General features: G+C 40.2%; 1 protein-coding gene across 2 annotated transcripts in view; it reads left to right on the top strand.

The window, feature by feature from the left end:
- IMPDH2 (inosine monophosphate dehydrogenase 2) overlaps positions 1-12,547 on the top strand; it is a 37,030-nt gene that overhangs the window by 14,776 nt on the left and 9,707 nt on the right. Inside the window, exons 8-10 of one of the 2 annotated variants that reach the window (XM_053720797.1) lie at positions 5,567-5,657; positions 7,443-7,538; positions 7,755-7,826. In XM_053720797.1, the coding sequence (XP_053576772.1) occupies positions 5,567-5,657; positions 7,443-7,538; positions 7,755-7,826 (259 nt within the window). The remainder of the gene's footprint in view (positions 1-5,566; positions 5,658-7,442; positions 7,539-7,754; positions 7,827-12,547) is intronic. The other variant, XM_053720798.1, reaches the window with a different exon arrangement.

Genomic DNA, 12,547 nt, shown 5'->3' with positions numbered 1-12,547 from the left:
TAGCTTTGGGTAAAGGAAAGACCCCTGAATCAGAAGATCCTTCCTCAACGGGAGTCTCCAGAGAGACAGAAATGCCATCTCCACCAGATCCGCATACCAAAACCTGCGAAGCCAGGCCGGTGCAATGAGGATCACCAAAGCCCTCTCCTGTTTGATCCGAGCAGTTACCAGAGGAAGAAGAGCAAACAGAGGAAATATCTATGCTAGACAGAAGGTCCAAGGAGACCGCCAGAACATCTATCGGCGCCTGGGAGTCCCTGGACCTCAATCTGTATCTTGGTAGCTAGGTATTCTCGGGATGGCATAAGATCCAATTCCAGCTGACCCCACTTGAGACCCAGATTGGAGAACACTTCCGGATGGAGTTCCCACTCCCCCGGAGGAAAAGTCTGCCTGCTCAGAAAATCCGCCTCCCAGTTGATCACCCCTGGGATATGGATCGCCGAAAGACAACAAGAGTGGACCTCTGCCCACTGGACTAGTTTTGGATACCTCTGTCATCGTTAAGGAACTCCTCGTTCCTCCCTGATGATTGATGTAAGCCACTGAAGTAATGTCCGACTGGAACCTGATAAACCGTAGAGAGCCTAGCTGAGACCAGACCGGAAGAGCATTGAAGATTGCTCTCAGTTCTAGAATGTTTATAGGAAAAACAGACTCTGACTGAGTCCAAATTCCCCGAGCCTTTAGGGAGCCCCATACTGCTCCCCATTCCAGAAGGCTGGCCTCTTGTCACAATCACCCAAGATGGACTGTGAAAGCAGTTTCCCTGGGAGAGATGATCCAGAGATAACCACCATTGAAAAGAGCTCCTTGTCTCCTGCTCCAGAGTTATTTGAGAAGACAAGTCTGCATAATTTCCGTTCCATTGTCTGAGCATGCTTAACTGCAGAGGCCTGAAATGGAAACGAGCAAAAAAAAAAAAAACGGGATGATGTCTATTGCCGCCACCATGAGCCCGATTTACCTTATTGCACTAAGCCACTGACAGCCTAGAAGAGGACTGAAGGGCTAGACAAGCATAGAAAATCCTTGATTTCCTGACTTCTGTCAGAAAAATCATCATTGATAGAAAACTATTATGTTTCCTCAGAAAGGTACCCTTGTAATTGGTACTAAAGAACTCTTTTCCCAAATTTTACCTTCCACTTGTGAATCACAGGAAAGATACCACCAAGTCCATGTGGGATCTAGCCTGTTATAATGATGGTGCCTAGACTAGGACATCGTTCCGATAGAGCGCCACTGCAATGCCCCATAACTGAAGCACGGCCAAAGCGATCCCAGAACCTATTTCCTGACTCTTGTCTTGTGAAATTCTGGGAACTGTTCAAGACCTAAGGAAATCACCACGAAAGGCAAACCTTAGGAATTTGCAATGAACCCTGCAAATAGGAATATGCAGGTATGCGTCCTATAACCAATGTCATAAATTGACCCTCTTGGATCAAAGGGAGAATGGAACGAATAGTTTCCATCATGAAAGACGGTACTCTAAAAGTACCCCAATGCTGTGTCAATCCTGCCGGGATTAAATAGCTCCTCCTATCTTGAACAAGCTTTTGTAGACAGGCCGTTGATTAACTGATCTACAACACCAGCCCTCTAAAAGTGGTCTGAAAGTTCCCTTCTTCTAAGAGAAACACGGATAGGAAAGAAATCACAGACCCTGTTCCTGAATTGGAACAGGAACAAACACTCCCAGGTCGAAAAGGTGTCCTACACAGTGTAAGAACGTCTCAAATTTTGCCTGGTCTGCATATAATCTTGAAAGCAGAACCAGCCTATAGGAGGAAAACTTTTGAACTCTAGATTGTATCCCTGGGACACTATTTCTATTGCCCAGGAATCCTAAACATCTTAAACACAGGACCAAGCGATAAAGGAAGTATGCCCACTCCAAGATCTGATCCCGGACCGGGGGCAGGCCCTTCAGTGTGACTGATTCAATAGCAGACTTCTTGGATTATTTTTCCTTATTCCAAGATTGAGTCTCCATCAAAGTTTAGAGCATTCCTTTTTGAAGGAAGAAAAGAGAAAAATTTCCCTCAAAATTACGAAAGGAGCTAAAATCGCTCTGTCGTTTTCCTCTCCTGGGGAATAAAATGACCCTAACCTCCCGAGATATCGGAGATAATCTCCGACAACCAGAACTAAATAAGGTCACTCCCTTGAAAAGATAGCTAGACACTTAAACATAGGGGGCACATCCGCAGACTAAGGCAATAACCATAAGGCTCTGCGGGGTAGAGGGAAAAAAACCTCTGTGCAAATGGAATTATCCAATTTAAGAACTTTTACCCTATTCTGGGTCCCATCCAGAGTAGTGTCTGCCCAATAAGGGTCAGACCACGCCTCAAACAAATATGACGCCGCACTAGAGATGGTAGCAATGTACCAGCAGGTTGACATTGTAACTTGGTGTACAGACATTATTTTGAAGAACCCCTCTAAATTCTTCATCCTGAGAGGGTATAGAAATTGTAGAGACAGAATTGTCCGAGGTAGCCCTCCTTAATTAGCATGGAGGATTTCCAGTTAAAAAGTGAAAGTGAACAACCCCAGTATCAGATAAAAATGACAGTGCATCTGATTCTGAGAATTCTCCCCAGATACTATTGAAGTATTTTCCCCTTGCAGAATATAAGGAAGATACGTTCAGAATAGCACTACTTAAACAATCCTCCTTAATGATTGAAAATATGTCCCCTAGTACAGCTTTGCAGGAAAACATTCATGCATGAAAAACAGAGTAACTCTGGGTGGAGTGAAAAAAGGAAGCGCAGAGCACTGCATGTGGGCTATATTCAATGCAATAGGAGAAATTGAATCCTAGTTTAACATTTGTCAAACTCCTGAACGGCAAGAGTCTTAGAAGGAATAGGCTCAGCAAAAAGTGACAATTTTTTAATAAAAATTATTACATGAAAAAACGTTACTGTCTCTTTTTAAAATGTAAACTTTTATTTTTGTATAAACATAAAAGCAAAACCGTACATAATCTTTGTAGAACCCAGTCACCCTTCAGGTAAAACCTGATGAAGAGCCCATCTGCCTCTCTAATACCCAAAACTATAATCTATTTGGGTGCATAATGGCAGAAAACAAAAAGCTTTAAATAAAAAGACCGGAACATATGTTCTACAATAGGACAGTGTTTAACAGCACTTCTTGTTGTAACATTAGTGGATTGCGAATCTCCTGTACAATATAATGCTAGAAAGCAACCCTCTTTAGTTGGATTATGTTCCCTTTGAAGGACCGCAACGCATGTAACGCTGCGTGGTCCCCATTGAACAAAAAAACACAACCTCAGTGTTAAAACAGGCTCCGATACCAGTAGAGAGAGAGCGCGCAGTCCAAAGAACTGGCGTCACACAAAGCTCCGCCCACCTTGGGCGTAACCAACATGTAGCTCCCGGTCGCCGTAAGTTATAACAACTGCGCCACCCACCGGGAGCTAAACTAACTGAGCCTTCCTAACCTGGGGGCGACTGTGGCGACTGCTTCCCTGTAGGAGGAAAAAACTGTTCCTCAATGTGAAACGGACTCCGATACCGGAGTAGCGTTATAGAAATAGTGCGCAGTCCAAAAGAACTGGCATCACACGAAGCTCCGCCCATCGTGGGCGTAACCAACCTGAAACTCCCAGTCGCCATTAAGTTATAATAACTGCGCCACCGGGAGCCAAACTAACTGAGCCTTCATAACCTGGGGACAAATGTCCCTGTAGGAGGAAACTAGTCGCTTGAAGTTTAGGCCAAATGCTGTTCAAATACAATATCACCTTCCCACTGAGTCCTTTACCTCAGCCCAAGGAAAAGTCCCCCAAGTAAAAAAGCAATTTTCTTAGCCCCAGTGCCTGCAAATAAGTTTCTGTCACAGAAAGTTACTGTCTCTTTTTTTAAATGTAGAAGTTCGTTCTCATAGTAAAGTGCTCCACTTCTCTGCGATAAAGTCAGCACTTACCTTTTGTATTCTGCTCGACAACAGGGCAGCTGTCATATTATTAGCTTCTTACATCTCTTTGCTATCGAAATTATCAATCATCTTCCTGTAATTGGATCATTGCTTCTGCTATAAAGCTCACCTTACAGCTTTCTTCATTGCTTGGTATTTTGTCTCCTATGAGCACCGTGTCAAGCCCCTCCCTTTGGAGTAATCCTGAACTAAATCTTTGCTCTCTCAGATCGTTTCCTTTGCAGCTGCTGCTGCACCTTGGGATTTCCGAAAGCGTATGCGGTGACGTCACACGCCGACGGACCGACTTTGGCTGCTGCCGCTTCAACCTTACTCCACATACACAACCTTAACTGCAGGTTTGAACTTATCATCAGCCTCATATGCTTTTTCTTAGCTTAAACTTTGGTACCATTTCTGCGCAAGTTATTATCAGCATCTGAATCATTCTGAAGTCCGATTTCTCTGCCAGCTTTATCTTTAGTTGCAAATGCAATATTTCCATTACCCAGATTTACCCACTTGCTGTTTAATTTCCAAAGTCTCATCTATATTGATATCCTTACTTATATGTGCTTTACCTAAACTAGTATTACATATATATTTGTTTACCCTATTTATTCTCATATGAGTATTTGGCAAGGTTAGTCATTTGTTTAAGTTTATATGCAGATGCACAACCAACTGCCATATATAAAATTGTAAATCTTCTGCGATTATATAAAGTATCTTATATGATCAGCCTCTACCATCCTGCAGGAGTATTACAAACATACATATCTGTAGTTAGGAATGAGATCTGCAGTTGTGATCCTTACATTCATTAAATTATTTTCCACAGGGCGTATATGATAGCAGCTCATCAGGTTTAGGAGGTCCTCTCCCTCCCATAGCCCTGTGGAAAATCATAAAGCCTGAGTTAACATTGCTTAGGCTGTTAGAAGGGCAGCATCAATGTATAGGAGGCGCAGTGAGAATTATGTCCCACCAGTTCCTATTGCTCTAAAGCCACCAAAAGCTCTACTGAAGAGACTGACATGGACTACGGCTACACCCTAGAACAAAGCAGCACTCTGGCACTACTTTAAAAATAATAAACTCTTGATTGAAGAATCTTTTCTAACACCTCACTTTACCTCTTCCTATCACTAACGTAGGCAAAGAGAATGACTGAAGTGGGAGGGAAGGGAGGAGCTATTTAACAGCTCTGCTGTGGTGCTCTTTGCCTCCTTCTGCTGACCAGGAGGTGAATATCCCATTAGTAATTAAGATGATCTGTGGACTCATCGTGTCTTAAAAAAGAAAGTATATTAATATAACTTTGTTGGTTATGCAAAACTGAGGAATGGGTAATAAATATCTATCTTTTTACACTATAACAATTCTGGAGTAGACTGTCCCTTTAAATAATAGGGTGATAAGTGGGAATGGTACGTAGCAACTCGTTCGCTCAGACTCTGTAGGTAATGGGCAGAGATAAAATGATGTGACAATGTGTGGTATAAGCTTTATTTAGCTGCAAAGTATAGACTGAAGGTCCTGTGCATTGCGGGGTCCCTGGTGTAATGTGACAGCTTAACTAATGCAAGCACCTGTGTCATTTTAGGATTCTTCCCAAGGAAACTCCATTTACCAGATAAATATGATAAAGTACATCAAGGAGAAGTATCAAGATCTACAGGTCATTGCAGGAAATGGTAATCATTTTATTATTGTTTTGTAATAAACCAGAAGCTCACCCCAACGTCTGCAATTTCAGTGAACCTGAAGACGACTAACAGGCTTGTCCTGCCCCCCCCCCCCCCTCCCCTTCTGAAAAGGTTTACTTTAATAAAGGGTCACTAAATTCAAAATTAAACTTATGATTCAGATAGAGCAGCAGTTTTAAGAGACTTAATAGTTATATGCACTCTTCCTGAACACGTGCAAGAGTTCAGTGTTCTCTCTAATTGGCTGACGGCTGTCATAGTTATATGCACACTTTCTGAGGCACCAGCTACTACTGAGAATGTGAAAGAGTTCATACAGCATACTTATAAGTCTTTCATTGGCTGATGGCTGTCACATGATACAGGAGCTGGTAAATTGAAATCAAGTTTGAAATTTGTCAGGAAAAAAAAAATCTGCCGCTCATTAAAATTTTAAAGTGCTATTGCATTGTGTTTTTTCTTACACACTAATACTGTATTTACTGGTCCTGTAATCGTCAGGGAAGCAATATATATTTCTCAAACATGGTCTATGCTATGTATGGGTCATGCTATCGAAGCAAGTGCCTTACCTGTTATCACTTCTCTGCTGTGTCATGATCTGATTGGTCCTGCACGGTCCACAGGTTAAATTTATTTGTGCACAGGAACAATTTTTTTAGTTCTATGATGTAAAAGAATGTTAATACATATTATTGTGTATCAGAGCTGCAATTACATATGTTGAAATAATTTTTACTTGAAAAAGGGGTTAAACTGTTTTGAAACTAACCAGACATTCATGTTTGTTTACAATTAATGTCTAGGGACAAATTTCTCATTGACTGGAGACGACTAACATTGCACCAGGACCATAAATAATCATAAGCCAGAATCCTTTTACAATGGCCTTTTTAGATGCAATAAATGAAAACACAAACAACAACAAATCGTATTTCCCTTTAACTCTTAATAAAATGCACATTATAGTCTGACCTGTTAAGGGAATTGCTTTTAGAGTGACTACTGTGTTTATAGGGTGGCGTTTTTTTATTTAGCATCCCCTGCTAGATACGGTAGCTTGATGTTTGCTGTATACAAAATGTCACGTTAGCAGCGTCTGATATTGTTGCAAGTCAGAATTCCTTTACTGGGCAGGCTGCAGCAGTTGGAGTGACTGTTTCTATAATTAGATCCCTGACCAACATACCCAGAAATGTGATGCTGAGTGAATGTGACGGTCAGGAACATATGGCTAAACTTGAGCCTGAGCGGACATAATGCTATTTTAACACCTTTTTGAAAGAGAGTGTTTGTGGATTTGTCTTCTTTAGCTCCAGTGGGATATCTATTCTCAGCGGACGCAAATAGTTTCTTCATCTTTCAAAGCAAATTTGGTTTTTAGCCTTTGATGTAATTTTTTTCTTTTTTTAAATATTTGATTTAATGTGTTCTGAATGTTACCTATTGGATTACTAAAGTCCAGCTGATTTGTGTATAAAACGTGGTGCAAGCACACAGTGTAGAGCGTCCTCCCCAGGAACTTTTTAATAAGTGCACCGCCTAGCTGATTTTACGGACATTGCACAAATTATCATTGAATACATTGTTAAATAATGTGCTTATTTAGTCCTTTATGTAGCAGAAACTATTATAATTTTGCAAAGCACTACACTGCCTCCACCCGGCTACCTCCATGTCGTCACCGGGCTACCTCCATAATGTCACTGGCTTGCATAATTTTGTGTAGAGAACACCACTACCTGAATCTAACACTTTTGTATCTTTCCTCAGTGGTGACTGCAGCACAGGCGAAGAATCTGATAGATGCTGGGGCAGATGCTTTGAGAGTGGGAATGGGAAGTGGCTCCATTTGTATAACGCAAGAAGGTAACAAACGCACGTCTGCTACATTGATTTGGGGATTACATATCCTTGCTTGTTTTGTTCCTGCCCCTTTTTTTGGGAGGGTTTGTGGCACCCAAGACTGGTGCATAGGGGGTGGGTGGAACCTTAAGGAAATAAGAGAAGGTGGATATATACAGCGAGTTACAGAGGTGGGTACTCAAAAGACCTTTCAAATGAACTTTTCTCTTTCTTATTTAGTTGCTCCACAGATCCCTCCAGACTTAAAGTCCCACAGCCCCAAATGCCCTTCTAGTGTGACAGGCATCTATAGTAAGTCACAAGCCCTGCTCCCCCTCCCCTCCAGATGCCGCAACCTGCTTGACTGACATGTTAGTTGTAGATGCACTTGTGGCTTTGTGGGACTGGGTGCTGTTATGGACAAATCGGCTGGGAGACAACTAAAAGCAGGGTTCTTCATTTGTCATGTTACTTGCAGCATGTTAAAATGTCCTGTCCTAATGAAACCTTGTTTAATGGAATAATCCCTATCAGCCAGGGCATGGGTAACTGGCTCTGATAATGTATGGAAAATTAGACCAGTACGTGCTGGGTACACACATTAGAGTATGTGTAGACCAGTACGTGCTGGGTATACACATTAGACTGTGTGTAGACCAGTACGTGCCAGTAACGTTTGGTTAAGTTGGAAGTGAAAAGCTTCCCAGTGAGTTTTCTAGACTAACACTTCAATCATTTTGATGAAGCTTTTCTAACTGTATTTTATCTAAAAGTCGAAATGGGTTTGACCTGAGCCAGATTGTGCAAATCTCAGGTTCTGCTTTGTGCGCATATAACAAGGTGTCATGTTTATAAACACTTTGTTTCTAATATATGTAATTTCAAACCCATCTGTGGTGAATCTGCAGCTATGTCATTTATTAATTGACCAGAAACATTTTATTTGTAAATGCATATCTCCTTGATTTATTTTTTTTTTTATTTTTTTTTGAACCCTGCTTTTTTTTCCAACTCTTTGGCTGATGGATTTGGAACGTAGTTGCCTGATGCCATAGAGAGATAAAGAGCTGGTCGCTGATTTATTTAAAAATGTAAATATAGTAAAACTTTGTTCTTCTGTCTTAAAATATTTCATAAAAACAATATTTCGTAAAATGATTGTGCACAGTCCTCCATAACATATGGGATATATTTCCTGCCACTATGAGGTAAAGAACTCATATCAGAGCTTAAAAACACTCCCATCCCTCTTAGTTTTGTTCTTGGCCTCATAGGAGATGGTTGTGAATAGAGGTTGTTACAGCTACTTGTTGGAAATTTGGAGCTCAGACCTATGTGAGACACAGTACCTGAGGAATATAATTTACAAAGAAGACTGAAAAGACTCTTCACAGCAGCTGAATAATACATGGACACAAGGAAATACCATGCACATAACAGGGTATTCCTAACAAGACTTTAGCCATAACTGCCCTCAGGCGTTGCAGGGACTTGTCCCTAGCCTCCCCCCCCCAGAGGAACTCTGGTATTTTTTACTGCAATTCTGAGTTACTCGATACCTGCACTGGATGGGCTCTATACTGGATACTATTGCAGCTGCATTGACATGCCTGGTAAGCCAGTGGAAGGGTGCTGCGTAAGGTGACTTTTTTACACAGTGCACACACACAGCCCAGAGGATGTTTGTAGATACTCTGACACAGGTACAGCATAGCCAGGGGACTTAACCTGATCTCCTCATGACACTTTTTTTTTCTCTTTTCAGGTCCCTCCCTTTCCTGTCATGCTCAGGGACATAGTCTGTGAAGCCTGTCACCCTTTACAGCCCTCTGGCACCTCTGGCGATACTTTTTTCAGAATTTTGTGTATGGCCCTTTAAGAAAACCACCATCTGCTTAGTCTTGGTGTAGTGAGCTGTTCAATAGAGGAGGCTCTGGTTAGGCAGGGGAACAGTTTTTTATTTATTTTTTTATCCAGTTAGATGTGTTTAACTTTTGGATATTTTAATAAGCATATTTTTTGCTTTCCTGAAGCACCGTCTTTTTTTCTACCGGTGGTAGCTGCGCCTCCTTACTGTGCCTGGGCTTTTTCTCTTAAGTTTGGAGTCTCTACAGCTATAAAATGTGTTTTCTTGCAGTGTGTGCCAGATACATATTTAAAGCGACAATTAACCCAAATTTTTTTCTTTCGTGATTCAGATAGAGCATGCAACTTTCTAATTTACTCCTATTAATTTTTCTTCGTTCTCTTGCTATCTTTATTTGAAAAAGGCATCTAAGGTTTTTTTTTTTTTGGTTCAGACCTCTGGAAAGCACTTTTTTATTGGTGGATGAGTTTATCCACCAGTCAGCAAGGACAACCCAGGTGGTTCACCAAAAATGGGCTGGCATCTAAACTTATATTCTTGCATTTCAAATAAAGATACCAAGAGAATGAAGAAAATTTGATAAAAGGAGTAAATTAGAAAGTTGCTTAAAATTTCATGCTGTATCTGAATCATGAAAGAAAAAATTTGGGTTGAGTGTCCCTTTAATATAAGTGCCTGCAAGTCCCAGGAAGGGGGTAAGTACTCAGGAGCTGCCAGGGGGTACTTAAAGGCTGTAGTGATTACTACACTGAGAGATAATAGAGGTGTCTGAGGGAGTGTAAACTTAGTGTAAGAGGGCTCTCTACAAGGTATTCTCTGTACTAATACTTATTTACAGTGTCATTGCATACATTATTATAAGTGAAAACTGGAACAAAATGTCTGTCCTCACTGATATCTCTATAAGAGGAGTCGGTTTCTGATATCCCTCTGTCTCCATATACATGTTTATTTTACAAATATCTTCCAGTATGCCAGGTCACTCAAACCTGTGAGAATTGTAAACCTCAAATTTTGCATACATATCGGCCACAATCGTCCACTTTCCAGCGGGAATTTGCCCTGTACTTGTCACTCAAGGGGAAACTACTGTTTTTAACGCTAAAGCTAAAAATAACGTACAAAATAGTGACAGTTTGCTTAGCGGGTGACCCAAACTACTTAAGGGTAAGCGTAAATCTGGGGATTTAACTCGGTCTGAGGTAAATGTGCAATTAATTTGTTGTGCTAATAACCTAAAGGTTCAGGTTTAATAACATCCTCTTGGCAGGTGTTTTTTGCAAGGACCTTTAGGCAGCTGTACACCACAGCACATTCTTATGTGATCTACAGTGTATCCAATTTATAATCTGTACAATTATATATTGTACTGAACATGATGATATATGGTACCATTACCATATATTATAACCATCGGAGCTATTATTACTTATTTGTAAGTCAATTAAAGGGACAGTCTACACCAAAATTTGTATTGCTTAAAAAGATCATCTCTTTATTACCCATTCCCTAGTTTTGCATAACCAACACAATATTATTAATACACTTTTTTTTACCTCTGTGATTACCTTGTATCTAAGCCTCTGCAAACTGCCCCCCTTATTTCAGTTATTTTGAGAGACTTACAATTTAACCAATCAGTGCTTACTACTAGGTAACTCCACATGCGTGAGCACAGTGTTATCTATATGACTCACATGAACTAACACCCTCTAGTGGTGAAAAACTGTCAAAATGCATTCAGCTTAGAAGAAATTAGCATATGATCCTCCTAGGTTTAGCTTTCAACTAAGAATACCAAGAGAACAAAGCAAAATTGGTGATAAAAGTAAATTGCAATTATTTTTATTTTTTTAAATTACATGCCCTATCTGAATCATGAAAGTTTATTTTGGACTAGACTGTCCCTTTTAAGCACTGTACTCCCATCATTGCCAGGGGATGTTCATTTTATGCTCTTTGGAATATTATTTGCAGTAATGTACCTCAGACAGGTTCTGTACACTATTATGATATACAAATGACTAAAAGCAGTTTATTATTATTGCATGTTCAGCAGCACAAATAATTTTTACATAGGCAGAACTTCTGTCTCTGTAGATATGCAAGACATTACATGTCCTATGCTATTAGTGTACACAATTCTATAGTATACGCCCCTCTAGGTGTCTGTCATGCATTGTACTCTGCATCTTTAGTTCCAAATGTACTAAAATACAGAGAACATCTGCAGGACTGCAACAGTGGAGATCTATTGGTATCTCTTGTATAACTATGTAATGTGTAATTTATATAACCCAAGGTTCTTTCATGCAGATACTGAACATTGGTCATGAATATTGTTTTTCACTATCACTAGAGATCCTTTAGAGATAAGATCTATCGGTATCTTTTATACCATTGTATGAGATATATATATATATATATATATATATATATATATATATACACACACATCACATATATGTTTAGCATGTAGACACTAAGCATTAATTATCAATATTTTCATTTACTATGCACATTGTATATTTACTGTGAGTATACACAGTCTCTGAATATTCCGGTCATGGACTTAAAAGTATCTAATGTGTACCTCCTCCCCTTTTCTCCTATCCCCTTTCCCTTAGCGCCTTGAGACCCTCACGGGTGATTAGTTCGCGCTCTATAAGTACCCTATAGATAGATACCGGTTGGTCAATATGCGCTACTCTATTACTCAGGAAGGCCACATAAGTCTAAATATGTACAAATGCTTATGTAGGTACATGTATACTATATCTGATGCTTATGTCAGATTTTATTAAACTTTGTATAAACTTAATGTATACGTTTCTACATTTTGGGATCCATCCAGAAAAATGGTTCAGTTATCGGCTCAACAAACCTGGGAGCCACTGCCCCCTAGAATTTTACCCCTGGCTCCTAACTTTTTGGTTTATTCTCCCTATGTCTATATACAAATCCAACTGCCTGGCTCCTAATTTTTTTCACATTTGTCAAGCACTAAGTGATCCGGACTGATTCTCTTTGTCCTTCAAGAGATCAAGTGTTTTTGTTTTCTTTGAAGCAGAGTCCTCCTTATTGGCCAACGGTCCCATCTAAAAGTTGCCAGTGATTTTTTTTTTTGATTTTTTTTTTTACCCCAATCTGTTCATTGTCCAGAGGT

This window comes from Bombina bombina, chromosome 7, assembly GCF_027579735.1.
Source record: "Bombina bombina isolate aBomBom1 chromosome 7, aBomBom1.pri, whole genome shotgun sequence".
Taxonomy (NCBI): domain Eukaryota; kingdom Metazoa; phylum Chordata; class Amphibia; order Anura; family Bombinatoridae; genus Bombina; species Bombina bombina.
This window is presented reverse-complemented; position numbering and strand designations above follow the sequence as displayed.